The 27,764-nt window shown below is 46.0% G+C and overlaps 2 protein-coding genes across 2 annotated transcripts in view; one reads left to right on the top strand and one right to left on the bottom strand.

The window, feature by feature from the left end:
* Positions 1–11,920: 11,920 nt before the first annotated feature.
* Positions 11,921–16,975, bottom strand: MPZ (myelin protein zero). The gene is given in 12 exon segments (XM_053447794.1): positions 11,921–12,904; positions 12,906–12,970; positions 12,973–13,135; positions 13,269–13,337; positions 13,504–13,551; positions 13,553–13,603; positions 13,605–13,633; positions 13,866–13,926; positions 13,928–14,080; positions 14,318–14,485; positions 16,226–16,232; positions 16,730–16,975. Coding segments are annotated over 12 exon segments (1,059 nt in total). The 5' UTR covers positions 16,912–16,975; the 3' UTR covers positions 11,921–12,841.
* A 4,083-nt stretch (positions 16,976–21,058) lies between these two features.
* The window catches only part of SDHC (succinate dehydrogenase complex subunit C), a 33,869-nt gene continuing 27,163 nt past the window's right edge, over positions 21,059–27,764 (top strand). Inside the window, exons 1-2 of the mRNA XM_047704531.1 lie at positions 21,059–21,155; positions 26,826–26,882. Coding sequence (XP_047560487.1) covers positions 21,136–21,155; positions 26,826–26,882 — 77 coding nt within the window. The 5' untranslated portion in view covers positions 21,059–21,135. The remainder of the gene's footprint in view (positions 21,156–26,825; positions 26,883–27,764) is intronic.

Below are 27,764 nucleotides of genomic sequence, written 5' to 3'. Positions count from 1 at the left end.
CACACCACAGCACAGGAACCAACACTGTCCAAGCAGCGATAGATGGAAACCCATCCCTTCCTCCCTCCCCCCTCCCCTGACCTTGCCCTCACCTTGATTCACTGCCCACACGGTCTCTGTATGCTGCTGTCACCAGGTCTCTGTATGCGGCTGTCACCACCCCCATGCACACCTGCGAGGCTGCTAGCCGCCTTCCCACTCGCTTTCTGGCTCAAAGCACTCTTGGGATCTATCCCGTGGAAAACAAACCCAACCTTCCTTGCTCCCTATCCCCAAATGACCCGCACTCCCTGTCCCTCCTGCTTTGTTTTCCTCCCACACTCCCTCTCCCTCCCACTGTTTCTCTAACTTAGGGGAAGGAGAAAAAGACTCTGGGTCAGTAGAGAACACCACTCTCATGCTGAAGATTTTAAACCATGAATTAAATAAAATGATGGCATTCTAGGGAGCTCACACTGCTGAGAACTGGTCGCTATACATTGAGACCGGAAGCCGAATCCTGGAAGATCAAGCAAGAAAAGCTCATTCTCACACACTCTCTTCACTTCTTAGCATTCACCCTTCCTTTCCTGATTCAAGAATACAGGAGCTGAGGGGCCGCAGGGTGGCTCCGTCTGTTGAGCGTCCGACTCTTGGTTTTGGCTCAGGTTCTGATCTCGGGGTTGTGGGATCGAGCCCCTCTATGGGGCTCTGTGCTCAGCGGGGAGTCTGCTTGAGATTCTCTTTCTCCCTCTCCCTTTGCCCCCCTCTCTCCCTTGCTCTCAAATGAATAAATAAATGAATAAACAAAATCCTAAAGTCAAAAAAAAAAAAAATGCCGATGCTGAAACCATGTAGCAGCTGGGCATCGGAAGCAAGGGACAATAGCCCTGGAAGGAAACCTATACCCGGAGTTGACCCTTGCCTAGCAAGCCTGTGGCTGCAGGATATTCCATGGACAGGAGATGGGTGTTGGCTGTGCCTCGCCTGGGTCTGGCCCTGCGGACACTGAGGTAGATGGGTGCTCCCTGTTTCCCAGCGATCTGGGCTTCTGAGAGCTGGGGTGCTAAGGCAACAGCAGGGTTCGCCATCAGCCCGCTCCTGTTGGCTCCGCTGCATGGGGGGGTCATCGGCCTTTGGTTTCTTTGCCACACTGATCTGGAGCACGGTGCTGAAATGTTTCTCCGCGTGTTTTTTCAGCCTTCACCATTTTTTGCTTTAGAAGCATTACACTTGCCCTCAAGATGTCTTTTAAAAGAAAGGGCATTGTAGCAAAAATGCAGTCTGTAGCTTTGGGCAAGACGGTTCTAACCAGAAAAATTTGGGCATCTTTCACGGAGCCAGTGGTAGTTCTCAGTAAAGGTTCTCAAAGCTAGTTCCTCTGGGCCAGTCTGCTTATTCCGGCTGCGCGGGACTCGAACTGACCCTCTTCTCCTCCTGTAGCTCTCCTTGGCACCCCGGGCTTGGGCTGGGAGCTCTTGCATAGGGCCCTAGAGCCCTGTGTCTCTTCCTGTTCCTCTGGTTCCTGCCGCTGGAGACACAATCCTGGAGTATCGGTCAGTAAGGAATTATTCTTGGGTGCTTGATTTGTGGAGCAAAAACTGCAAGTCTGGGGGGGTTGGGGAGTGCTCTTCTACATGGCTTTAGCAGAAGAGGCCGGCGGAAACAGTCAAGGGGAAAAACAGCAAATTCAGTTGTCACGTGTCTTATCACTGATACGCCTTTCGGTGCTTTTCCATCTGTGTTGGGAGGGTGGTCGAGCTGGGAGGATGACCCTGACGGAAGTGGAAGAGGTCTGGAGATCTGAGCAGGGGCGGTACTTCGGAATATGTCCCCAGAGCCCAGAATTGAAGGTGAAGGTTTTGGGAGAAATTCAGGCAGCTAAAGGGGACAAGGATCCTGCTTCCTGGGACAACCTACTTTCAGGGACTTGGAGTCCTTGCTGGGAAGGACTCTTGACCTCTCCTTGATCTGGTCCCAGTATAGAGGCAGATTTCCCATGTCCATCTCTTTCTCTTGCACTTGACTCCTGCCCTAATGTCCTTTTGGGGAGCTGCCCTTGCCTGCCCAATTCTGCCTCTCTCTGCCCTCTTGCCCTTGCTGTGTTTCCTTTATTTCTGGGGCTGTTTGCAGTGTGTGTGTGTGAATGTGTGTGTGGGGGGGGCGCTATTCTTGGGAGCGACTTTGTTCCTGCTGTACTTGGTCCCTGAGACCCGGCCCTTACGGGAATCACTCTCCAGTGACCTGTTCCTTCTGTTCTTCACCATCTTCTCTCCAAATTCAGCACTTCTGCTGCCTGTGCCTCTGAAGACCAAGGGTTCAGAGGTCGGGAAGTTTGTTTCTTTCTGGTCTTTTGGGTAGCCGCTTGGACTCGAAATCTACAAAGGCAGAGACTCACAGTCCATAGATGGTCAGAAAGTAAGCCCTTTCTCAAGGTGCAGGAGACACTTCCTTATTCCCTTCTGGACCACATCCCTCCTCCACCCAGCCTTGTTAGCAACAGCCCTCCCTCTTCCATCCAGCATTCTATTTCTCCCTTAGTGTGATGATGATGTTGATGGTGATGATGATGGTGGTAATTGGCCTTTCTTACTCCCCAGTCACCTAGACCTTCAAAGAATGAAACAAAGGAGCCATCTCTGCTAGATTAGCTGCGAGCGTCCTTACTCACACGTAACTCCGTCAGCTTCAGTTTCTTCGTAGTTGGGGTCCTTAGGAATGCTCATCCCCCAGTTTGGGGTACTCCTTAGCCTAATGCTCCCTGAAAGGCATGAATGGTGATGACCATGTTAGTATCTAATATTGTAAATCACTATGTGCCAGGCACTTTCGCATATATCAGCTCATGTAATTCTTAGGCCCGTATGACATAGATACTATTATCCCCATTTTAACACATGAAGAAATTGAGGCACAGAGGAGATCAAATAACCTTTCAAATTAAAGCGAATGGTGGAGCAAGGACAGGAATGGCAGTCTGGCTCTAGACTCTGCTCCTTGTACCACCTTGGGGAAGGACGGGCTGAGTGGAGGCAGACAGCCCAGAAGGCATGGATGTTGTCCAGCCAAGCCTGAGGGTAGGGCTTCCCTTAGCTGAGCTCAGGCATATCTACTTGGTCTCTTGCGGCCCACATAGGTAGATCTGGATCCTCCCTGACCCCCCGCCCTCCTTCCAGAGAAGGACCATATTTGGCTTTCCCTGACTGCTCTGCCAGCCTCCAATCTAGAATTCCATCCATCCCATCGATCTTATCCAGCTCCTTCCCTGGTGCTGGATGGCCTGAAACAGAGAGTGAAATGGTCTCAGAACTTGGGAGGTAGGGCTGGTATATGGGCCTAGGAAGGAGGGAGGGTCCACAGGCTCACACGAAGTCTGAGGGTGAGGAGATGAGGGCATCGTGAAAGGAAACCCAACTCTTCCTTAACTCACGGGAGGGTTCCAGGTCCCATGTGGTCCCCTCAGCCACTTCGCAACAGGGGGATGTACTGCCCTCTAGGGGATGTTTTGGAAATCCGTGAGGGTCATTTTTTTGTTATCTTCATCTATGGGGGTTGGGTGGGCATGGAGGAGGGTCTCCTGGTATTATCTCGTGTCTTGGGGCCAAAGATGCTAGGCGTACTGCAGTGACCAGGACAGTGCCAAGCAAAATGCCGCACATCTCACGTGTCTTTTAAGAGTCCCACCAGATAGCAGTGTAGGTGAGTGACCCCTTATCTGAGGGATCCTTGGACTCAGCTTCATTTACATATGAACACAAAGTATTTTTTGAGCCATTTTAAAACACTGCATTTCCTAGAAATGCAACTAACGTGTAGATTGAAGGAACTTATCATTTGCTTTGTTCAGAACTTCTACTGAGAGTTGCTTACCATTTCAGAAACCCATGTCACCCAGGACACTGTTGCCCATGATATTTGAGTGGCTGATACTTGTGCATCTTTGCTGTCGTGCTCACAAGGATTCTGTATTGGGTTCAAGGCTCTGACTACTATATTATATGTGTAGTCATGCCTGATGTGACATATTAAAATGCTTTCCATTTTTGGGGTGCCCAGGTGGTTCAGGTTGGTTATATACTTTCCATTTTGTTATAAATTACTTTTTAATTTCACCTTTATAATACAGTTAGAGTATTCAATTTACCTTTGAAAGTAGGTATCTAGTTTGTATTGCATATGACTATTGTTCAGGGGAAAAAAGGGGGGCATTGGACTGAGGAGGTTGGGAACTAGTGCCCTAAGCCTTTAGAAAGCCAGCACTAGCCCAAAGAGTCAGGACACTGTCTTTCTTCTGCTTCCACACCTTTTCTCTCTAACAGAGACCCCCAAAGCTTCCAGCTAAGCTGTAAGTCTTTACCATGGGCGGAGCACTTGGAAAGGGACCACAAGATAAATAGCGGGGGGCTCACCTGGAGTCACACTTACTGACTAGAAAGGAAAGCCTTTGCTAGACAAAATGTTCATGTCTGTGTTGTGATGGTGTTGAATTGTGAAGCAGACAGTGATAGACTGAGGTCCGGACCAGTGGACGGTGAGTTAGATCCTCCTCCCTGAGTACGTTCTTCCTAGAGAAGTTCCTCCGCTTCCTTCAGCTGAAAAGAAAGGAAAAGTGACAGAGGTAGAGAATGGTAGGAACTAGCCTAGTGACATGGCTTACATATATTCTCAATGTCTTCTTTGAAAGGCATTAACTTAACAAAATTCAAGGGTTTGAGGTCAAATGGTTTGTCCTAGGTTGCAGAGAGCTACAGCAGGAATCAAAACCAGGTCTGGTTCAATGCTGATTTTAGGTCTTGCCAAAGACAGGGGTGAGTTCCTTCTCCAGACCATTCCTAACCTGTGGTTCTTTTAGAATAAGCAAAGGGATTTAAGTGAGTCAGATTCTGTTGAGTCGTTGTTCTACCTTAAAGCAGTATTAAACAACACCCACGTGCTAGAATCAACCCTCTGCTTATGAGATTGCTGTCTGTCTCTCACTGTGTGTGTGCGTGTGTGTGTGTGTGTGTGTGTGTGTGTGTGTGTTTACAGATGCATTTGCCTCAGTCCCAGATGTCCTACTCTTATGAGGGAAACACACCCATGTGGCTTCATCCACACTGGGCAACTGCTTCCTAAGGAAGTGTTCTGATCCCTTTTATTTCCTGGGCATGACTAACCAGGAGTGAGGAAAGCTAGTAAAACTATTATCTTGATGGAGCCTGGTTCAATGGACAAGACACCACTCTTAGCTGTAATTTCTCACAAAGGCTTGTAAGCATTGCATGTTCCATTTAACTTAATACATGAAAACTGTCTTCTGGGAAGGAATATGGAACATAGATATTATATAACTTATTTTTTCCCAGCTTTTTGGGAGATATAATTGACCCACACATTGTATAAGTTTAGAGTATATACCCATTGATTTGATACATTGCAAAGTGATGAGGACCATAGTATTGGCTACATTCTTGCTTCATTACATAGTGACCATTTCTTTTTTTATGGTGAGAACATTTAACATGTATTCCCCTAGCAACACTCAAGTATGTTAGTAGCTACTTCACCATGTTTGTACATTAGACCCCCAGACTTGTTCATCTTATATTGGCATAATTTTTTTTTTTAAAGTAGGCTCCTTGCCCATCGTGGAGCCCAGCATGGGGCTTGAACTCACAGCCCTGAGATCAAGACCTGAGCTGAGGTCAAGAATGCTATGCTTGACTGACTGAGCCACCCAGGAGCCCCTGGTATAGTTTCTTTTCTTTTCTCTCTTCTTTTCTTTCTTTTTTAAAGATTGTATTTGTTTATATGAAAGAGAGAGAGACACAGTGAGCGAGGAACACAAGCAGGGGACTGGGAGAGGGAGAAGCAGGCTTCCCGCTGAGCAGGAGCCCCAACAGGGCTCCATCCCAGGATGCTGGGATCATGACCTGAGCTGAAGGCAGTCGCTTAACCAACTGAGCCACCCAGGTGCCTCCTGGTATAATTTCTTAATAGTCATTTTGTTAATTCCATTTTTCTAAGAAAAAATACACTAAATTACATGGTAAGTATTAGAGGGCTTCAGGACTAGAAAGAGAGATCTGATTTAAAATTTTCTAGGTGACCCCAAGGGCATCTTGATGGCTCAGTTGGTTAAGCATCCAATCCTGAGCTTGATTTCAGCTCAGGTCATGATCTCAGTGTTGTGAGATCAAGCCCTGAATCGAGCTGTCTCTGGGTATAGATTTGCTTAAGATCCTCTCTCCCTCTTCCTTGCCCCTCCCCCACCTCTCTCTCCTGCTCTAAAACAATTAATTTAATTATTTTTTAAAGGGTATTTGGTGTTAGCCTCCCAACTCTTTTTTTTTTTTTTCGTTTTTTTAAAAATTTTATTTTGTTTATTTATTCGACAGAGAGGGAGAGAGATCACAAGTAGGAAGAGCAGCAGGCAGAGGTGGGAGGAGGCTCCCTGCTGAGTAGAGAGCCGGATGTGGGGCTTGATCCAAGACCCTGAGATCACAAACCCGACCTGAAGGCAGAGCTTAACCCACGGAGCCACCCAGGCGCCCCAAGCCTCCACTCTTGATTTTGGGTCAGCTCTTGATATTCAGGGTCACGAGATCAAGCCCCAGGTCAGGCTCTGCACTGGGCTCACACCTGCTTAAGATTCTCCCTTTCCCTCTGCCCCCACCTCCCATATGTGCTCTCTCTCTCTCTCTAAGGGGAAAAAAATAGGTAAAATCTTCTAGATGACCCCAATGCACTTTCTAAGGAAGGAGCTGTTATTGAAGTCTTTTCTGAATCAGGCAATAACTCTCTTTATTCTCACACCAATCTAATAATCCGACATTCAGTATTTCTCTTTATGGGCTCAGCTCCCAATTCCAGCATGCTTGGGTTTCTGTGTATGTGATTTTTCCCACAGCACCAAGCATTCTCGCCAACACTAGCTGGATGTCCTACAATTCAACTCAGTTTGTACTTGGGGATAATGTCAGACCCTTCAGGTTAAGGGTTTAGTCCTACAAGACGGCTCTCCACCCCCGTCGGATGCCCACTGCAAGTCCGGTTTTCATCTATGCTCTGACTGACTTTCTCTAGGTCATAAGTTTCAACAATGTCCTCCTTGGATTTGATTAACTTGCTAGAGGAGCTCACAGAGAAATATTTTACCTACCAGATTACTGGCTTATTATGAAAGGATAAAACTCTAACACGGCCAGATAGAATATAAATACAGGGCAGTGTACGGGGAAAGGGCAAGGAACTTCCGTGCCCTCTCCAACTACGCCACCGTCCCCATGTTTCCAAGTGTTTGCAAACCCAGAAGTTCTCTGAACCTCATCCTTCTAGGTTTTTATGGAGGCTTCATTACCAGGCATGATTGGGTAACTCATTGGCCATTGGTGATCGATTCAACCTCTAAGCTCTCCTCCCCCTCCCTGGAGGTCATGGGGAAGGGACTGAAAGTTCCTGACCTCTAATCATGTGGTTGCTTCTCCTGTCATCCAGCACTATCTTTAGGTTTATATAAGGGCTTTCTAAATGTCCCTCACTAACATAACAATGGTATCACTATTGTTCTCATCAATTAGGAAATTCCTGGAGTTTTGGAGCTCTATGCCAGAAACAGGACAAAGACACAAGATGTATTTCTTAATATAAATGTCAAGATAACACCTTGATTCTCATTAACAATTATACAATATCACACCCACCTAATAAATTCAGAGGGATTCCGAGGGGTTAGAAAACTCCTTTAAAACCTCAGACCTTTCTGACTCCCTAACTAAAACATTATACTCTGCTCCCCTAATTGGTCTCCTGCACTCAGAAATCGTGTGTGATACAGAGCCCCCTGGCTTATAAGGCCAGGGCGGAACTCCCTTGAGTGAGCTTAGCAGCAAAAAGACCCCTGGACATCGGGTGACTATGGCCTGAGCTTCCCATCAGAAACCAGCTGTTGTTTTATCCACCGAGATTGGGGGTAGGCAATGGCAGTTTACAGTTAAAGGAAGGTCTATATAAAGAACCAAGTTTGAACAGGTCCAGATATAAGAGCAGGTCACCCAGGATCCTTTGACACTGCTCCTGTTTCTACCAGTGGACACAACAGTTCCATTACATTGGAGGATGAGACAATCACCTGGTCATCTGGGAACCAAGAGGTTCAAGGATGGCTGGTGTGACGGGTCCTGATAACCTAGGGGAAATTTGGGTTGCTGGTGCATATTGGGAGCAGGGAGAGCTATTTCTAGAGCCCAGGGGATTCTCTGGGCCCACTTAGCACTTCCCTGCCTTATAGTAAGGCTCATAGAAACATGAAGCAACCCAAAAGAGCCAGGGCCATTGAGAGCTCAGACCTTGAATCAGAAATGGGAGTTTGGGTCACTTTACCTGGTGAAGAACCGGGACTGTCTGACCTTCTGGCTAAGGGCAGGGAAATATGGAATGAGTAGTGGAAGCAGGTCCTACATACCCATTATGGCTTCTTGACCAATCCCAGAAACAAGGACTATAGTGAACTGACATGTTTTCTATTTGCAGGTTTTGGATATTTGCTTATTTGTCTAAGTTCAAGCATTTCCTTCATCTCTTTCTTCTCATTTTTTTGTGATCATAGAAATGTTAACCTCACTCCTTAACATCACAATTTAGTCTTCAGGTAACAGAGTATCCAGAGGGAATGTGGTTGAGTTGGAGGGGTGACTAGTGTGGCCAGGGTTGAGCACCATGACCGGTCATCTGTTTGAGGGGCCCTGAAGAGCTCTGAGAGTGTGTAGTTTGACTATAACCTCCTTAACCCAACCTCACTCCCACCCACAAATATTTTTCCAATTCTTGGACATTTCAAGACAGGGTAAACAAATTCATACATTAAGAGGGGTCAGGCAGGTAAGGAAATGAGTAGTAAGAACGCAGGCCTCACCTGGAAGGGGGGAACATATTAGCTTAAGATGATCCTTGCCCTGGGACAATCAAACGCAACTTTAATTTAAATTTAAAAAATACACATCATGTGGGACAAACAAAGATGTCTTGTCTTCAGGTTGTTTCAATCGCTTCTTTTTTAAGATTTTATTTTTAAGTAATCTGTGCTCTCTGTCTCTCTCAAATAAAGAAAATCTTGGGTCGCCCGGGTGGCTCAGTGGGTTGAACCACTGCCTTCGGCTCAGGTCATGATCTCAGGGTCCTGGGATCAAGTCCCACGTCGGGCTCTCTGCTCAGCAGGGAGCCTGCTTCCCTCTCTCTCTCTCTCTCTGCCTGATTCTGTCTACTTGTGATCTCTCTCTGTCAAATAAATAAATAAAATCTTAAAAAAAAAAAAAAGAGGGGCGCCTGGGTGGCTCAGTGGGTTGAGCCGCTGCCTTCAGCTCAGGTCATGATCTCAGAGTCCTGGGATCGAGCTCTCTCAGCAGGGAGCCTGCTTCCTCCTCTCTCTCTGCCTGCCTCTCTGCCTGCTTGTGATCTCTCTGTCAAATAAATAAAATCTTTAAAAAAAAAAAAAAGAAAAAAAAAGAAAAAAAAAAAAAAAAGAAATCTTTACAAAAGGTGGGGGGGGGCAGTGGGGGAGGAGGCCCTTGGGTGGCTCAACCAGTTAAGGATCTTTCCCCAGCTCCTGGAAACCACTATTCTACTTCTGTCTCTATGATGTGACTACTCCAAGTACACCATATAAGTGGAATTATATAGTTATTTGTCTTTGTGACGGGCTTACTTTACAAAGCATAGTGTCCTCAAGTTCATTCATGTTGTAGTATAAGTCAGAATTTCCTTCCTTTCTGAATAACAGTGAATTGTGTGTAGAGTCAACCAACCATCGATGACCATTTGGGTTGCTTCCACCTTTTAACTATGTGCATAATACTGCTGTGAACAGGGGTGTACAAATATCTCTTTAAGACCTGGCTTTCTGTTCTTTTGGATATATGTCCAAAAGTAGAACTGTTGAATGATATGGTAATTCTGTATTTAATTTTTTGAGGACCCCCCATATTGCTTTCATGGGGGCTGCACCATTTTACATTCCCACCTACAGAGTACAGGGCTCTAATTTCTCCACATCTTCTACAATGCTGGTTATTTTGTTTTGCTTTGTTTTGTTTGATAGTAATCATCCTAATGGGTGTGAAGCCATAATCTCATTGTAGGTTGTTTTTTTTTTTAAAGATTTTATTTATTTGATAGAGAGAGACACAGTGAGAGAGGGAACACAAGCAGGGGGAGTGGGAGAAACAGGTTTCCCGCTGATCAGGGAGCTCAATGTGGGGCTCAATCCCAGGACCCTGGGATCATGACCTGAGCCGAAGGCAGATGCTTAACGACTAAGTCACCCAGGTGCCCCTCTCATTTAGTTTATTTTTTTTATTTATTTTTATTTTTTCAGTGTAGTTTTTTTTTTTAAGATTGATTTATTATTTATTTATTTATTTATTTATTTATTTATTTGACAGGCAGAGATCACAAGCAGGCAGAGAGGCAAGCAGAGAGAGAGGGGGAAGCAGGCTCCCCGGTGAGCAGAGAACCTGATGCGGGGCTCGATCCCAGATCCTGGGATCATGACCTGGGCCAAAGGCAGAGGCTCAACCCACTGAGCCACCCAGGCACCCCTCATTGTAGTTTTGATTCGCATTTATGCAGTGGAGTCTATTAGCCTTTATACTAAAATGAATTTGGGTTAATATTTCTTTTTTAAAAGTGGAAGATGCCCCTTGAAGTAAATGAAAGCACTCTGGTCTTTGGCAAAGCTGGTATTTAAATCTTATCTTTAGGGTGCTGGTGGCTCAGTGGGTTAAGTGCCTGCCTTCAGCAGAGGTCCTTTTTGGGATCAGTCCTGCATTTGGCTCCCTGTTTGACAGGGGCTGCTTCTCCCTCCACCCCTCCCCCCTACTTGTGATCTCTCTCGTCTCTCTCTCTCTCTCTCTCACTCTCTCTCTCAGGTACATAAATAAAATCTCTTAAAAAATAAACTCTTATCTTTAACCTCTTAACAAGGTGAAGAGATGACTTGTAGGAGTTTTTTTTTTGGGTTTTGTTTTGCCATCAGCGACCTGCCCTCTTGCCCCCCAGGGAAAATGATATGTATATATGTCTTTCCACAATCAATCTAAGTATTCCAGGATATTAATAGTGTGCCTAAAATAGCATACCAACAAACTAGATAGAGGTATTAATAGCATGGTTCAGATAGTGACCAAAGTAAAGTTGTATGTGTGCGTGTTGTAGGGCTGGGAATTTATGCTAGTTTGTAAAGTGTAATACTTTAGGCAGGATGTAGAAACATTCTAAAGGACTGATCCCTAATATCTTCATCACACATCAATGTATAGTTACCAAGTTTTCAGTATGCAGGATCTTGTTGGGTTCTCATAAAAATCCTGGAATTAAGAAGGGCAGTTATCTGAGTTTACAAATGCAGAAACAGCCTTACCAAAGTCAAATAACTAGCCATGGCTAGTGAGTGGCTGACCTATTTTCAAAATTCAGATCCCAGGGGTGCCTGGGTGGCTCAGTTGGTTGTTAAGCAGCTGCCTTCGGCTCAGGTCATGATCCCAGAGTCCTGGGATAGAGCCCATGCATCAGGCTCCTTGCTCTGCGGGAAGCCTGCTTCTCCCTCTTCCCACTCCCCCTGCTTGTGTTCCCTCTCTCACTGTCTCTCTCTCTCTGTCAAATAAATAAAATCTTAAAAAAAAATTTAGATCCTGGGAAAGAGGGAGCCCGTGTTTTAGCCATGTAAATGCAGAGCCTGACACACAGTTTAGCACGAATTTGTGGAACATGTCTTCTCAGCTGATTTCCAAGTTCTTTCCACTCTCCTATGGAAGTCCATACCATAAAGCCAAATTCTTAACTGAAACCCGTAGATGAGGAAGAGGAGTGGGAGAGGGAAGGGATGGGAGAAGATAGGAGGTTGGGGATGGGATAAGGGACAGGGATATTCCCAGGAGAATGAGGAAACTGGAGACGGAGGCAGAACTTCTGGAAATGTCAGTGTTTATTAAACATTTAAGGACACTGGGGGTTTGAGAAGAAATATACAGAATGTAGAAAAATCCTAACAATCCCCTATGGCTGGGAGTGCAGCCTCCCCCCCCCATTTCCCATTTGTTTCTCCTTCTCTTTGGTTGTTTAAAAGCCATTCCTAAGGCTCAATTGGCCCCTCCTCAATCACTTGGCCCATGAGGATTCTTTGCCTCTCTCTGTCTCTCCTTCCCCACGACCTTGAGTCCGGAACAGTGCTCCAAAGCGGGTCAGGGGCAGCAACCCTGTAGTTGAGGAACTGAGCGTCAGGTGCCGCTCTACCGGCAGGCTCTCCATTAAGGATTTCATGGGGGAGTGGGGAATTGAGAAACCACATGACGTCATTGGTACTCAGTCATGGGGGAGGGCACAGGCAAACAAACAAAAAGAATGGATTAAAAAATAAAAAAATACTAATAACCTAAATAAACCCTGAAGGAGAGTCCGGTCTGGGTGGTCTGGGTGTTAGCTGGGAGGAGCACAGTATGGAGCTGGGCCACCTGATGGAGGGGAGGGAGGGTCAGAAAGAAAAGCGCGAGGGACACGCCGGGCATTGCAAGGGATGGAAAGGCCAGGTGGCCTGGGGTTTGAGGCACGGGGTGTCAAGGTCCCTTTCTTCTCGGTGCCGGAGGGACAGGCACCAAACACACAGTCCTTGGGGCCGGTGAAGGTGTAGGGTCGGGCCCTGGGCTCCCAGCAAGCCAGGGAAGGAAGGTGGGGAAAGGAGGAGGTGCGTGGGGGATGAACTTTGGAATGAAACTTACATCTCAAAGCTTGCTAAGGGCAGGGCGGGGCTGGGGAGCTAAGGAGGAAAGCACCTAGACGGGGGCTAAGAGGAGCCTAGGTCCCCCTGCTCTGGCAGGGCCCGGGGGGGTGGTCACTTGTCCGAGTCCAGGCCCATCATGTTCTTGAGGGCGTTCTGAGGCTGGTTTCTGCTGGGGGGACTTGACCGCAGGCCGGAGTTCCGTGCTCTGCTCATCCTTCCGTAGCTCCATCTCAATGACCCCACCTGAGGGCCTTTGGTGGGCTCCGCCCTGCCCCCCCGATCCCCCGCCCGGCCCGCTAACCGCTATTTCTTATCCTTGCGAGACTCCCCCAGCCCCTTGGCTTTCTTTTCACTGGCCGCTTTGGTGCTTCTGCTGTGGTCAAGCATGGCGTACAGCACCGGCGTCTGCAGGGAGGGGCGCAAGTCAGTGGGTCACTGGCAAGGTCCGATGGGGCGTAACTCCCCACCCCGCCCCTCCTGCTGCCCAGCCCCCGCGCCCCCCGCGCCCCAGCTCCGGCCGGCCCCAGGTCCCACTCACCTGCCGGCCGCGCTTGGAGGAGTCCTTCCCGGCCTTATGCAATTTCCCCTTCTCATGGCGCTGCAGGGAAAGGGGTTGCGTCGGTTGGCCCCCTGCAGGCCGTAGCCCCCTCCAGAGCAGCTCCCCTTCCTCTTCGCCTTGGCTCCCAGCCCCCCCACACCCTCACTGGAGTGTCTGCCCAGATGGGCCACAGTGCGGTTAGAGGGAGGGTTGGCAGGCTGCTCTTACCTGAGCCTCTCTGCAGGGCCGCCTGTCTGCGCAGCCAGCAGTACCGAATCAGGTAGGAAAAGCAGCAGCAGCAACAGCACCACCCCTATGACACCCCCGATCACGGCTTCCCAGTACTACCCCGTACCTGGTTGGCACTAAGAGGGGGAGGGAAAGAAGGAACGGAGTGTAGTGCAGGGTCATGCCCCTTTGGGTCTTAGCCCACACCTGTCCCTTGCTGGCAGCATGTGCAGCTCTCAGCCCAAGGCTGGCCATCTGCCTACCCTCCCAGAGCCTGAAGGGCCATGGCCAGGCATTTTGCCTCTTCCCCCAGCCCATCAGTCCTCCCCCATACCCACCCAGAGGGCGCATTCCCAGACCTTCTCACACCTTTTTCAAAGACATAGAGTGTGACCTGAGAAGTCTTGCCCACTATGTCTGGTGGGTTTTTTGACGTCGCAAGTGAAGGTGCCATTGTCACTATAGTCCAGGTTGTGTATGACAATAGAGCCATCCTTCCAGCGAGGGTCCCCTACCCACTGGATGCGCTCTTTGAAGGTCCCCACCTCGTCAATATAGGGTTGTCCTTTTGCATAGTGGAAGATCTATGAGGATGAGGGCAAGTATGTGAGTCTAGCCTTAGGGTAAGGGATCCTGGGCTGGAGAGGGTAGCTGGGGTGGGGGAGACAGTGTAGATAGGCTCTAGTCAGATTGCTGCTTGCCTTGCCAAAGCTAGGGTTATAGCTCATAAAGGATTTCCCCTCCTTTGCCCAAGTACTCTTTTCTACTGTTCTTTGAAGCCACCCTTTCATTATTCAAACCCCGACTCCCCAGGCCCTCACCGAGATGGCGTCACGGCCCCCCTCAGGCTGGTAGCGCCACGTAAAGGAGATGTCATCTGAGACCCACTCGCTGGACCAGAAGGAGCAGTACAGTGTCACCCGGGAGCCCACCGCACCATGGACCTCCCTGTCCGTGTAAACCACATATGGCCTGGGCCAGGGGGAGCACTGTAAGCAGAGAGGCGAATCAGATGCACAGGTGTGGCCCACGAGGCATGTAGAGGAAGTGAGACCAGTAGGAAGTCAAGGGCTGAGTCAGAGGCCATAGCAAGCTGGGGCAGCTGTGATCTACTCTCAAGCCCAAATCTCTCCAGGCTGACTGAAGAGTTGGGTGGAAACACTTTGTTGGTTCAAGCTCTTTAGCATGTTTATTAAAAAAAAAAAAAATGAAATCAATAGTAACAGAACTCTCCTTGAGGACTTCCAGAAGTTGGATTCTGTCTCCATGTCTCACTTTCTCTTGGGTCAGTATTTACCTCTTAAGTTACCCCTTAGTTGCAGGCTTAAGGTTTTTAAATTTATTGTAAGTTAAAAAAATAAAAATAAAATGTATCAGAAGTTATACAGTAATACATTTTGCATTCTTTCTATAAACTATTCAAACTGCAGAGATACAGCTAGAGTTCCTCTTACACACACAACCCAACCAATTCCTTCCTGTAGTCCATCTCATGTATGACCTCTGTTAATCAGTTTAGTGTGGAACCTTTTCTATGTATCAAAGGCAATATAAACTCAACAAACTCAGAAGTACATGTGCTTAGTGAAATAGTTTGTTTTATGGAGCCTTTCTTTTCTTTTGACATACATTGCATCATATTCTACTTGTTTTTTTTTCACTTAAGAATATATATATATAATCTATCTATCATCTATCTATCTATCTATCTATCTATCAGAGCTTCCCATGTTAAATCATATGGATCAATCTTATTTTTAACAGCTGTATAGTATCCACAGCACCACAAACTCAAATTTTTACAAAAAAAAAATGAAAATAACTAAAGAATGTTTTTCCCTGGGTCAACTGTCCTCACTGCTGAATCCCTGGTTGCCATACAGCTTGCCATTGACAGGGAGGTCAGGGAGGGAAAGATCTTGTAACCCTCTCAGGGGAAGCTGGATACAAAGGAAGATCCCTGAGTCCAGAGCTCAGATGACTCTGTATGTGAGCCGTCTGTGGTTTGACCCTCCTCACTCTCCTCTTGGCCATTCTGGCCCAGTGCCTCTCCCAAGACTCACCCACACAAGGAAGGCCATTCCAGGGAGATTATGTGTGTGGGCTGGCCCTGGGTGGGGGCAATTGTAGACCCTTTTGTTCTATGGGAGGAGGAGGAAGCAACCAAACAAACAGAGACTCATTGTCTGACCAATGTTGGGGGCTTATGGCACCCCCCTACCCGTTAACCCCCCCACTCCTGCTCCATAGTCTCAAATCTCCCACCTCAGCATGCAATATCAGTGACTCACTCCTTAGCATTCTCTTGGGAAACCCAAATGCAACAAAAAAGATTATTCATTGGATCTAAGTTCTATTCCTCCTGTTCTAACATCAACCACTGCCCTTCAGTTCTGTTCAATGGTTCTACGGGTGGACATGTTCTGGGACAGAACTCTGTTCCTTATTCTCCAAGACTCCCTCTCACCATTTACCTCACTATGACCTTCTCAACTCCCTATCTTTAACATTTTCTCTGGATATCCCAGAGTAGTCCAGTACAACACCCAGAAGAGTATGGGTTCTGGGTTTAGGACCCCAAGAGCTGACAGCAGAGAACTTTGGCTATTCTGAGCAGTTCTCCCTTGCCCCCAATTTGTCTATGGCTTATCTATGGACTAGGATTTGGGGCAGTTTGGAGAAGGGAAACATCCACTCAAATAACCCTACTTTGACTTCCCCTCGCTCACCCAACATCTGCCATGGGATAAGAAAGGGGTTGGTCAACTCATGAAGGAAGACCATTTTAGATGGAGAAGATCTTAGAATCTCATAGACTCTCCCTTCTACTCCACTCACCCACATAATGGACAATGGATCCCAGGGGAGAAACTGAGGCACCCACAGACAAAGGATTGGAGGAGTTGGGACCACAAACCTTGGGCTCCTTCCTTAGATCACATTCCCTGACTTTTCTCTTGAGGGAAACCAAGGTTAAGCCCCTCAAACACTACTAGGGAATGTGTAGGGACCAGAACTGGGTGTCCGACCCTGTTCCCTACCACACAATGACACTACTTCCCACCAGGCCCTCAACATGGCTCTGGGGCCAGGTTACTGCTTTCCAGCCTGGGTCTAGTCAGGTCCACCTCAGGGAAATTCTCTACACTCTTTTATCTTCTCCCTTCACAGAATACCTTTATTGCCTCCCTCCAAACTATATACATATATATTTTTCCCTCTGAATATATCACCTTCCTGCTCCTGCTCGCTCTTCAGTTGCAGGGGGGACTGCAGCAAAGGCAGTGACAAGGTTGCTGAGAGGCATCCTGAGCCCCAGGGCCCCCAGACTGGGGCGGCTCCACTTACCTAAAGAGGAGAAGAGCAGCGCAGCCAGGATAGGACTGGGGCTGGACGAGGGAGCCCCAGGAGCCATAGCTGGGCCAGGGGCTAGGGCCCGGAGTGTCTGCGGGGTTGGGAGAGTGGGGGACAGGGAACTGAGCGGGGGGTTCCTGGAATCCGCTTAAAATCCCCTGGAGCCCCAGTATGAGGGGGCTGTCCTGAGCCAGTAACCAATTACAGCCTGGCATGTGCACTCCAGAGGTGGCGGGGAGGGGGGCTGAGCACAGGGAGCAGAAGGGGCATTGTGTCCTCTGGGTGGAGGGGTGGGGGGGACACATACCACCCCATACACAGAGAGCTTTGTGTTTGCTGGCCTCCCCCTGCCCCGGGCTGGAATGCTGGGGTGGGGGGGGGTTGTGAGGGAGAGGGACAGAAAAAGGGACATAAACACACTTCTCTGAGGGACACATGGGCAGGGGAACCTGAATTCTAAGGTTCCAAGAAGGGGTTCCTCTGTAGCTTCCTTACCAGAGAATGGCTCCCCAGAGAACATGAAAATGGGATATTCCTTGTTTGTTTGTTTCTTTTTGTGATGACTCTGGGTTGCATTACAGGCTCCTTGAAATGACCAGGTCATCTGGGAGTTTTTTTTTTTTTTTCTTCCATCTCCTGGCATCCTGGGTGATTCTTCCCTGATAAAGCTTTTCCCCATTGGAAAGTATCCAGCGAAGAATCCCCTGAGCTTTCCCTCTTCATCAGAGAATTTTCAGTGCCTCACGCTGCAGTTCAAGTCCATGTCAATTTAGAACACGGCAACAAAACCGTACTGAGTGCCAGCTGTATGTAAAGTATGGGTATGTGGGTAACAGAAAGAGGAATGAAAATTAAGTCTCTCCATGAAGAAGTTTAAAATCTAGTTGCGGGGGGCAGAGAAGGGAGGATTGGAGGACAAACCCATCAATAACCCAATATAATAATCCATGATGCTTGCCACAGCAGAGAGATGAACAAAGTGCTGAGAATACCAAGATGGGCTCAACCAGGTCTGCTCAATATACCCAATACTTCACATATGTCAGGGAGATTGTTATGTAACAGAGATTAAAAACTAAAGTAAACCGGGGCGCCTGGGTGGCTCAGTCGGTTAAACATCTCTTGATCTCAGCTCAGGTCTTGATCTCAGGGTTGTGAGTTCAAGCCCCATATTGGGCTCCACGCTGGGGGTGGAGCCTACTTAACAAACAAAGAAATAAAATAAGTGAAGTTCAGAGGAAGGGGGAGTTGTATATAGAAGGCAATATTAGATATGGAATGGGTAGTGATGGTATCCAGGCCGAAGAGCAAAAGCAAAAGCAAAAACAAAGAGGTAGGAAAATGTGTGTGTATGTGTGGGGTAGGTTTGTGAAGTACTGGGCACATTCAAGGCAGATCTTGTACCCTTCACTTTGACTTGATTTGGGGGAATTTAAAGGAGGTCATAGGAAACAAGTCTGTCCAGGAGAGTTGAAACGAATTGGTGAAGGCCATTAAGTGGCAGACAAAAGAGGGTGGGTTTAATTGGTACATCATAATGTTATAGGATTTTTACTCCCTTAGCGTCCATGGTTCTCAGTCGCACCACTTCAAAGAACGAAGAGGTAGACCAGATGAGGAGTGGTGGGCAGCAAAGCAAAATTTATTGAGCAAGAGCATAAAGCTCCCAGGCTGGGGGCTGAGAGGGTTGCCCTCAGAGTTTCTAAGTTCAGGGATTTTTATAAGCTCTTTTGTGGAATGATCTTAAGCAATCCAGGCCTGTTAAGTCATGCCAATCAGGGCTTTGGTCCCGTATCTCTCTACCTATTAGGTCAATGTCTCTGTGCTGATGGTGTTTTTTTTTTTTTTTTTGCTGACATCTGGGGGGCTTATGTCTTAATTGCCCCTTGCTCATGGTATTGGCAAATGCTTTGTGGTTAATTGCCTGAGTTTAGGACATTTTTGCAGAAGTCATTTCTGCAAAGGCAGCAAAGCAGAATGTCAGTGTGGTTCTGTCTAATCTGAAAAACAGGGTGTTAGTTCTGTTTTATCTTAGCTGTCCTGACTCCACATTTTTTGTTGGGGACCCCAGCCCTGCCTACCTACCTGTCCAACTAACTCTTAACAATAAGAATTTCCCGAAGGTTTTGGAGTGATGTATGGGGTTAGGGATGGGAGTGTTTACATAGTCAGAGCTGAGTTTTAAAACAAATCTCGCAAAAAAAAAAAAAAAAATCATCCAGAACAAAGCTCTCCTGATTGTTACCTCCCGTTTGAAATGTTCTCCCGTCTTTCCCTTTCTTTCTCTGACCTCCTCCTGCTTATTTTTAAGATTAACCTGGTGATAGGGGGCTTGACTTAATGTCTTGTTTGAATGTCAATGTGACTAATTTTCATCAATTATGGGCCCTACAGGTTAATTTGAGGAGGGAGGCCGCTGTTGTTCTGAAGTGGAACCACTGCAGGTTGACCTAGAAAGCCCAGTCTCCCGGTACCTACTGTCATCTCCTTACACAGGAGATGGTGGGTTCTGTGATTACTATTGGGTTTGGATGTGGAACTCTAAATACAGGACTTGATGATAAACTCCCAAGAGAAAATCATCAGTAAATGTTTCACGGCATGTTGTAGTCAATTATACCTTCCTAACCCCACCTCCCAGTTGCAATAATCACTTTTTGCTTTGATCCCCCCCACTCTTTTAACCCATAGTTCTTCATGGGATTGCTACTTTCTTGTTGTATTTATTTACTTACTGATCCTGATAAGGCTATAAACTTCTTGAGGAAAATTACATGTTTGTATCATTGAATCCCCTAAAGCCCTTCCATATACTCCGGCAAAAGTTAATATATATTAAGTGAAATTATTCAAAGAGCTAAGTGAAAGAGGCATGCATTGGATTTGTTAATGTGAAGAACCAGAAGGCCAAAGTAGGATCAATGACTGGAAGTTCAACACCAGAAAACTGCATTTTATTTTATTTTATTTTATTATTTTGAAGATTTTATTTGTAAATCGTCTCTACACCCAACCTGGCTTTGAACTCCCAATGCTAAGATCGAGAGTCGCATGCTCCACCGACAGAGCCAGCCACATGCCCACAGAAAACTGTACTTTAACAACTTTCTAATGATTAAACTGTTCACTAAATGAAACTTGGGTTTTGAGGTAACCATTACCGAATGCGTTAGAGCAGAGTCCTGAAGACCAGTGGCCCTAAGTGTTGCAGAGGAGATTTCTGCACTGGATAAAAAATCAGGCCTAAGAGCCCTAAGGTCCCTCCAGCCCAAAAGTCTACAAAAGTGCTTTCTTTGTCAAGTATTATAGAAATGCAAAATGGTATTTTCATTTGACGAAGAAATAAGTGAATTTGTGCTATTTAAATCCTGAAAGAAGTGCAGGAGGGCTAAATATAAATGAGATCTGAATATTAATGTAGCTGAAGTTTTTAGTAGGAGTTGCGTGTCGCTCCTTCACTCCCACCCCTGCAAAACGAGACTCAAGAACTTATTCACTTTTCTATTCCTTTCTCACTCCTTTTTTCTTCCTTAAGTCACAAGTGTTCTGCAATTGATCGCTGTGCTTGGGTTCCTCAAAACCGCGCTCGCGCGCGCGCGCGCACACACACACACACACACACACACACGTGCGTGTGTGTTTAAAAATCAAAGCGAGCTTCCCCCCACCCCGGGTTCCTCTAGCTGTGGGTGTCACCCACACAGCCTTGAAACAAGGAACAAGAGAGCGTTGTGTTTGACTCGTGGGCGTCCAGCCCAGGCGGGAGCTCAAGCCCAGGAACTGTGGGGCACAAAGCTAATCCAGGTGGATAGAGGAGGCTCCCTTGTCTGGGGACGGTGGTCTGCGTCGTTCTCACGCTCCTTCCTCCTCAATTTGCGTCTCAACTTGTGTATCTCTGCACTGGCGAAGCTTCCCGTTAGAACGGGATGGAGCCCGTTTCCGTGGGTGCCTTAGCCGCCCATCTGGGAAGCAGGTGGAGGGAAACTAGACCGAGGAGTCCCTGGTGAAGAATCAGGACAAGTCAGATGTTCAACAAAATGAATTATGTTCGCAGGTAAAACGCATACTGCAGAGTTGCAGAGTCTGAGTCAGCTCCATTTCTGCAGAAGCCCTGACAAGTTCTTCGGGAAGACCACGGACCGAAAGGAGAAGGAGCGGAGAAAACAAAGCTGCGCACGGGCGCGCCCCCAACCTTTCTAAGGAGCTCGTGTTGTCATGTGACAGAGACCCCGCCCTGAGGCGGCGGGGGCGTTGAACGTCACTTCCGTCCAGGCGGGAACTCAAGATGGCTGCGCTCTTGTTGAGGTGACTTTAGCCTGGGGCTGGGAGTCGCTGTCCGCGGGCCCTCGGGAGGCCTGCACTGTCCCTCACGTCTTGCTGACGGGTGTTTGCCCCCTGCCTGGGCAGGGAAAGGGCCCACGGGTGTGCGTGCCCACGCGCTGTGGAATCCTAGGGCCCCTTCCCTTCCCCCAGCCGCTCCGGTATTCGGGGTCACCGGCCCGTTATCCCTCGCCCCTACTGCCTACCGACGGTCGCGCGGCTGTCGCTCCTTCAACTTCCCCCCACCTCCAGTACTTTTTCTCCAGGTTGCGCTCCGGACCGCTCCCAGAGCCAAGCTCCGAGACCGTAAAGTTATGATTTGGAGGTCAGCGGATCATCCGCTAGGGCTCCGAGGTCTTACTCAGGAATTGGGCCTCGGGGAGAGAGGGATCTTGGTGCGCTCTGTCTTTGCTTATACCTGCTGCAGACGCCAGTGCTGGCTGTGAGTGGGCACTGTCTGAGTTCCTCACGGGCCCCTGGCGGAGGGCATAGGAGGCCTAGATCTTATTGCGCTGGCGATTAGCAGCAGCGCCCGTAGCGGTCGCTCTACTGCCCCACAGCAGCCCGGCTAATTCAGTTGTAATTTCTCTTTGCATTTGGGGTGAGAAGGGAGGGGGAGTGGATGTCTCAGTTTTTCCATACGAGGTCATTCACTGTCCGGAGTACTCTAGATTTCCTTCCATTCTGAGCTGTCCTCTTTCTAGGTTTCATTCTCAGAGCCCTTATAGACGCAGCAACTTCAGTGACTTCAGACCCTCTTGGTACAAAGGCCAGCATAGTTTCGTGCCAGGCCTATTTTTAGGAAACTGTGGTTGGTGGAAAGTTAGTTTTAATGTTGTTGAGATTTAATTCCTGATTCTCCCCAAATGTCTTCCTCATTTTTCTCTTTCCACTAGAGTCACCCAGTATAAAAATAGAGGGACTTTGTTTAGTTTTTTCTCTGTGACAAATGCTTCCTCTTGCAGTTGAGATCGGGAATGGGTTACTTTAATCCATCATTTCCTCCCTGTCTCCTTACTTTCCAAATGTATCTTTTTTTCCCCCCTAAGGTATGTCAGGGCCAGTCATGCCAGAACTGCATTCTTTATTCCAGGTAGTTTTGCCATAATTGACTGATTTTGAATTCTTTGATATATTTTGGTAGATGTCAGGGACTTTGGTAGAATTAACATTTAGCTGGCTGTGATCATATTGGTTCTAAACAGTTCATTTTATGAGTTTCAGGATAATTTAGAAGCTGACAGTTATCGTACTCGTTAAGCATACGCATTTTGAGATGTGTAGGATGGTCACCACTAGGATTCAATGCCAAGAAATAGACTTCTCTTTCATTAGTAGTAATTTGAAGTCATGGGAAGGGCACCTCTCTTCTTTTCTCACAAGGGCTTTCTTAAGAGGGGACATAGGGAATTAAAATTTTTTTCTTTTTAAGATGTATTTATTTATTTTAGAAAGAGAGAGAGAACATGTATGCAGAGGGGAGAGAATCTCAAGCAGACCTCCCTGCTGAGCAGAGAGTGGGTTGAGGTCCAGGGCTCAGTCTCACGACTCTGAGATCATGACCTGTGCTGAATTCAAGAGTTGGGTGCCCAAGCCGTTGAGCCACCCAGGTGCCCCCCAAGTTTTTTTTTTTTTTGTCCTGATGGATGTTGTGAGTCAAGTTGCATTTCACTACAGGGATTTGGAACTGTTCATAATGTGCTGATTTAGCCTCAGAGGAACATACCTTCTAAGCAATTATAGGAGCTGGTTTCTAGTTCTGGTATTGTCACGAACTCCATTATTTTGGACAAGTCAATGTCACCGGTTCCGTGATTGTGGTTTCCTCATTGTGAATGAAAATAGCAATAACTTGGGCCCATTTAAAAAGAAGTATCGGTTAAACATTTTTAATGTTTAGCTAACTAAAAATTATTAGTGCTCAGAGTACTGTATGTCATGACTTTTGAATAGTGCTCTATATTTTGTATACTCCCAAAACAGTTCGCAGACTAGCCAGGAATAAATAACCTGCTGAGTAATGCGCGCTCTGTTGGCACTCAGTCCAGGAATGCCTTGCCAAAGCCAAGATGGAGATTCAGAACTAAGCTAAGAACAGGTAGGCTTCTAATAAAGTTCATGGTGCTTAAGCACAAAGTCACCAAGAGTCATTAACTATCGCACATCATATTAATGCTACTTGTGAAACACCTCTAAAAATAAGGTTTAACTTTACATATATAAGACTGCTTTTTAAAATAAGCATATTCATTTACAAAACCATTTTTTTTTGAGCCTCTCTTATGTGTCAGACATTATTTCAGGTGTTCTGGACACAAAGCTTTCCAGTCCTATCCTTGAAGAGCTCAGGCTCGCAGAGGAGAGAATAGATTAATTATTAAACAGCATAATACGTGTTGATACAGAGATAAGAGTGGTGTAGAAGCAAGGCCCAAGCAAGGCTGAGGAAACTGAAGTCGTCATCCAGGAGTTGTTGGGTTTTGAAGGATGAGTTTGTAAGAGTGTGAGCGAGGTTCCACTTAAAGAACAGCACAGGCAGAAGCATGTGGTCCTACGATGGCTTGCTCTTTCTTGGTGTATGTAGTATAATACTTTGTGTGGTAGACGTATAAGGGGCTGAACGGAATTTGTGGGAGAATGGGTCTAGACCTTGAACTGCAAGCAGTGGGGAACTGTTAAAAGACTTTGGGGCAGAAAAGCAATGACATCAGCTTTATTCTTCAGTAAGTTAGCTTCGGTAATATTGAATGATAGGGAAGAGAGGGATGCTAGGGAAAGCAGTCCAAGAGCTCCTTTTATAGTCCTCTTTGTGAGAAATGAAAAGAATAAGGACTAAGACAATGGACTGAAGTTTCTTGGACAGTACTGGTAGGATTGGGTGACGCCTCGTATATGTATGGAGGGGTTGTGAGAGGAAAGAAGAAATCAGGCTGTAGCTTGGGAGTAGGTTGAGTGCTAATAGCCATTAATGAGAACTTTTTAAAGATTTTATTTATTAATTTGATAGACAGTGAGAGAGGGAATGCAAGCAGGGGGAGTGGGAGAGAAGCAGGCTTCTGCCGAGCAGGGAGCCCGAGGCGGGGCTCAATCCCAGGACCCTGAGATCATGACCTGAGCCGAAGGCAGGCACTTGACGACTGAGCCGCCCAGGTGCCCCTAATGAGAACTTTCTTGTACAGATGATTCCCCTTCATCCTGTCCTTCAAAGTTACAGGTATTTTAGAGTTGCTCTTACCCCAGATATTTCTAAAACTTTTTGGCATACCATCAGATCAAGTCATATCGAAGTCCTCTAAGAGAAGCTCATTATATTGTAGTCACATCTTGTTTCGCACCAAAAATGTTTTATTTAGTTTGATCCCATAGACTTGGCTTTGAATAACTTTTGTTTTTTTCTCAAAAGTCAAATGCATTTTCAGCAGATGAATATTTTTATCACCACTGAGCACTTTAAAAAGAATGTGATGTTAATTCTAAAGACCTTGGCGAGACCAATGAAATATTAGTAATATATATATGGGTGATACTGCATTTTTGAGACTGCTTTTCTGTACATTTTCTTATGTAATCCTCCCAGTGACCAATCAGGTAGGTCCTATGAGTCCCATTTCATAAGTGAAAAGGCTGCAGCCCAGTGATTCCATAAAGTTACGCAACTTACGCTAACTAGAACTCCAGTGTGACTTCTTTACTTTACTGTCCTTTCTGCCTCACTGTTGTTGCCCGAATCCAGAGAAGAGTTTCAGAAATGATTTGAGCAGTGATTACATTTTGGGTAGACATGTATAATGCATTTAAAAGGGAACAGTACTAACTAGAGTGATACATTCTGGCGTATTAATTAAAAATAACGTACTGTTACCTTTTAGCTCTAACATATAAAGTACAGGTCCTTGGTAGAACTTTTCAGAATTCCTGGTCCCACATGAAAGGCAAGGATAGATACCTACTTTTGTCATATTTTGGTTAAGGCTAGGAGTTTGTGCAACTGGGGTCTGTTAGGGCCTTGTGGAAAGCTTACATTGGCATTTGTCTGGGAAACAATAGCACTAGACAGAGTGCTGTAGATTCCAACCCACATCTGCAAACTCTTGCCGGGTAGCTGGGGGCCTGGACCCAGCCTGGTGCGAGGAATGCGTGCCCTGCAACTCCAGGGCCACAATTACTTCAATTGATGGAAGACATTTGTTCCCACTTCTTTCTGGGAGCCTTGGGGACACAATGTCAGTATTCACCTCTTGCCGCCAAAGCTGGAAAGATGGAAGAGCTGAAGGAAGTGTTGATTGGATTATTTTGTCTTCCGGCAGTGGACCCTTCTCCTGTCCTGTGTAAAGCATAGGGATTTTGAACTGATCATGCATCCAGTATCAGCATGTCATTGGTGTGAGGGACACCGTGAGCTTTTTTTTTTTAGAAGATCATTGGATCTCAAGGATATTTTATATCCCCACAGTGCCTTACATATAATAGATATACCATAAACATTTGTAGAACAACGTATTTTTAATTCTAGTCCCAGAAATTCACTTTCTTAAATACTTTTGGAAAGATTCAGTATAATGTTGAATAAATGAGTGTAGTTGTCCTGCTTTTCATAATACTGTGTGAACTCTGGGTCAGTTAAATTTTACATAGAATGCCTGGGCACATCTTCATTTTAGACTTGAAAAGCAGTTTTTGTACTGATGTATACCTTTTCAAAAATAGTAACTTTTTGTTAGCAAACTTGTGTACCCTCTTCACACAACTTTTCACTACTCAGGGAAATCTTTGCATTTCCATGCTTTTTTGACTTGAAGTTCATCTAGCTTGTCTGGAACTTGATGGTAGTTCCTAAAATGATAGCTGAATAGTTAGGCCCCTCCTCCCACACACCACGGATTCTTCAGCCTTCTTAATTCATCCATTTGCAGCAGTTAACTAAGGTATATTCTTACCCTTATTCTTTTTTTTTTTTTTTAAGATTTTATTTATTTATTTGACAGAGATCACAAGCAGGCAGAGAGGCAGGTAGAGAGAGAGGAGGAAGCAGGCTCCCCGCCGAGCAGAGAGCCCGATGCGGGGCTCGATCCCAGGACCCTGAGATCATGACCTGAGCCAAAGGCAGCGGCCCAACCCACTGAGCCACCCAGGCGCCCCTCTTACCCTTATTCTTATTCTTGTTCTTATTTACCTCTGTCCTTTAATCATCACCTCCTTTAAGACCCAACTTGAAATGTTGAACGTTACTAACTCTGATTGTTCTTTTATTTTGTATTATTCATGTTCAGCTAAAACTTTATTTTGCATTTCTAGGTTATGTACGTGATTATTCCCCAGTTCTTTAAAGTGGTAGCTTTCCAACTAAAAAATTTCTCAAAGACATTGATACTGTCCTTGTTTTCATCTTACTAATTTTCCCCTCTAATCCTAAATCCAATACGACACAAAAATAGAGAAGTTGATAAACTGACGTTGATCTCTAAATGTGTGTTGACTCTTTATTCTCTCTTTAAAAAAAAAAAAAAAAAAGGGGGATTTTATTTTAAGTAATCTCTGCATCCAGCATGGGGCTCGGGGGATATGACCCTGAGATTCAGGGTTGCAGACTCCAGCCACTGAGCCAGCCAGGTGCTCCCCCCACCCCCACTGACTCTTTATTCTCTTATCTTGCAGACATGTTGGCCGTCATTGCCTCCGTGCCCACCTTAGTCCTCGGCTCTGTATCAGAAAGTAAGTTCCTAAATTTGTGGAGGTTATTATGACTTAACGTTTTTGCCCTCAGGGAACAGCAGTGGGGCGTTGGTTTAGATTTTAGGGGTACATATGAAAGAAGGAAGTTCCAGATGGTTAGCTAAAAATTTAGTGATTGTGGTCACTATTTTTCTCATCTTGGTAGCAGAAGGAAGGATAAGAATATTAAACTTTAAATTTGGGAAATGTTTTATACTTTCAGAAAAGTTGAAGAGTAGTGCAGTGGAGTTCTATATACATTTCACTTAGATTCATCAGTTGTTAACATTTTGCTGTGTTTACTTAGAGTTTTATGTATTTTAGGTTGTGTCTTATGAAATTGTAATTTTTGTTGGTCAAAGCTGGTCTAAGATTGACAATTAGTGTGGTCCAGACTGATGTGTATTTAATTATTGTTAGTATTTTCTCTGAATTCTCTGAGACTAAGTTGCAGACACCATGACGCTTTACTTCTAAATACTACTTCTGAGAATAAGAACATTATCTTATATATAACAGTATAATTATACAAACACAATTATTGAATTCAGGAAATTTAACACTGATGTACTCTTATCCAGCATGCAGTTAGTTTTCAGATTTTCCATTTGTCCCAAATAATGTACTTTATAGAAATACAGTCTTCTGTTCCCCATCCAGGAGCTGATTAGGCTCACATATTCTATTTACTTGTCATATTTCTTAGTATCCTTTAATCTGGAATTGCTTCTTAGCCTTCCTTGGCCTTTTGTGGCACAGTTTTGAAGAATACAGGCCAGTTATTTTGTAGAATGTTTCTCAAATTGGGTTTGTCTGGCCATTTCCTATAATTTAGAGTCAGGTTACCCATTTTCGGCAGGAGTCATACTTAAGTGGTATGTA

Source organism: Lutra lutra, chromosome 15 (assembly GCF_902655055.1).
Source record: "Lutra lutra chromosome 15, mLutLut1.2, whole genome shotgun sequence".
Classification (NCBI taxonomy): domain Eukaryota; kingdom Metazoa; phylum Chordata; class Mammalia; order Carnivora; family Mustelidae; genus Lutra; species Lutra lutra.
The sequence above is the reverse complement of the archived record's forward strand: the minus strand, read 5'-3'. Positions and strand labels throughout refer to the sequence as shown.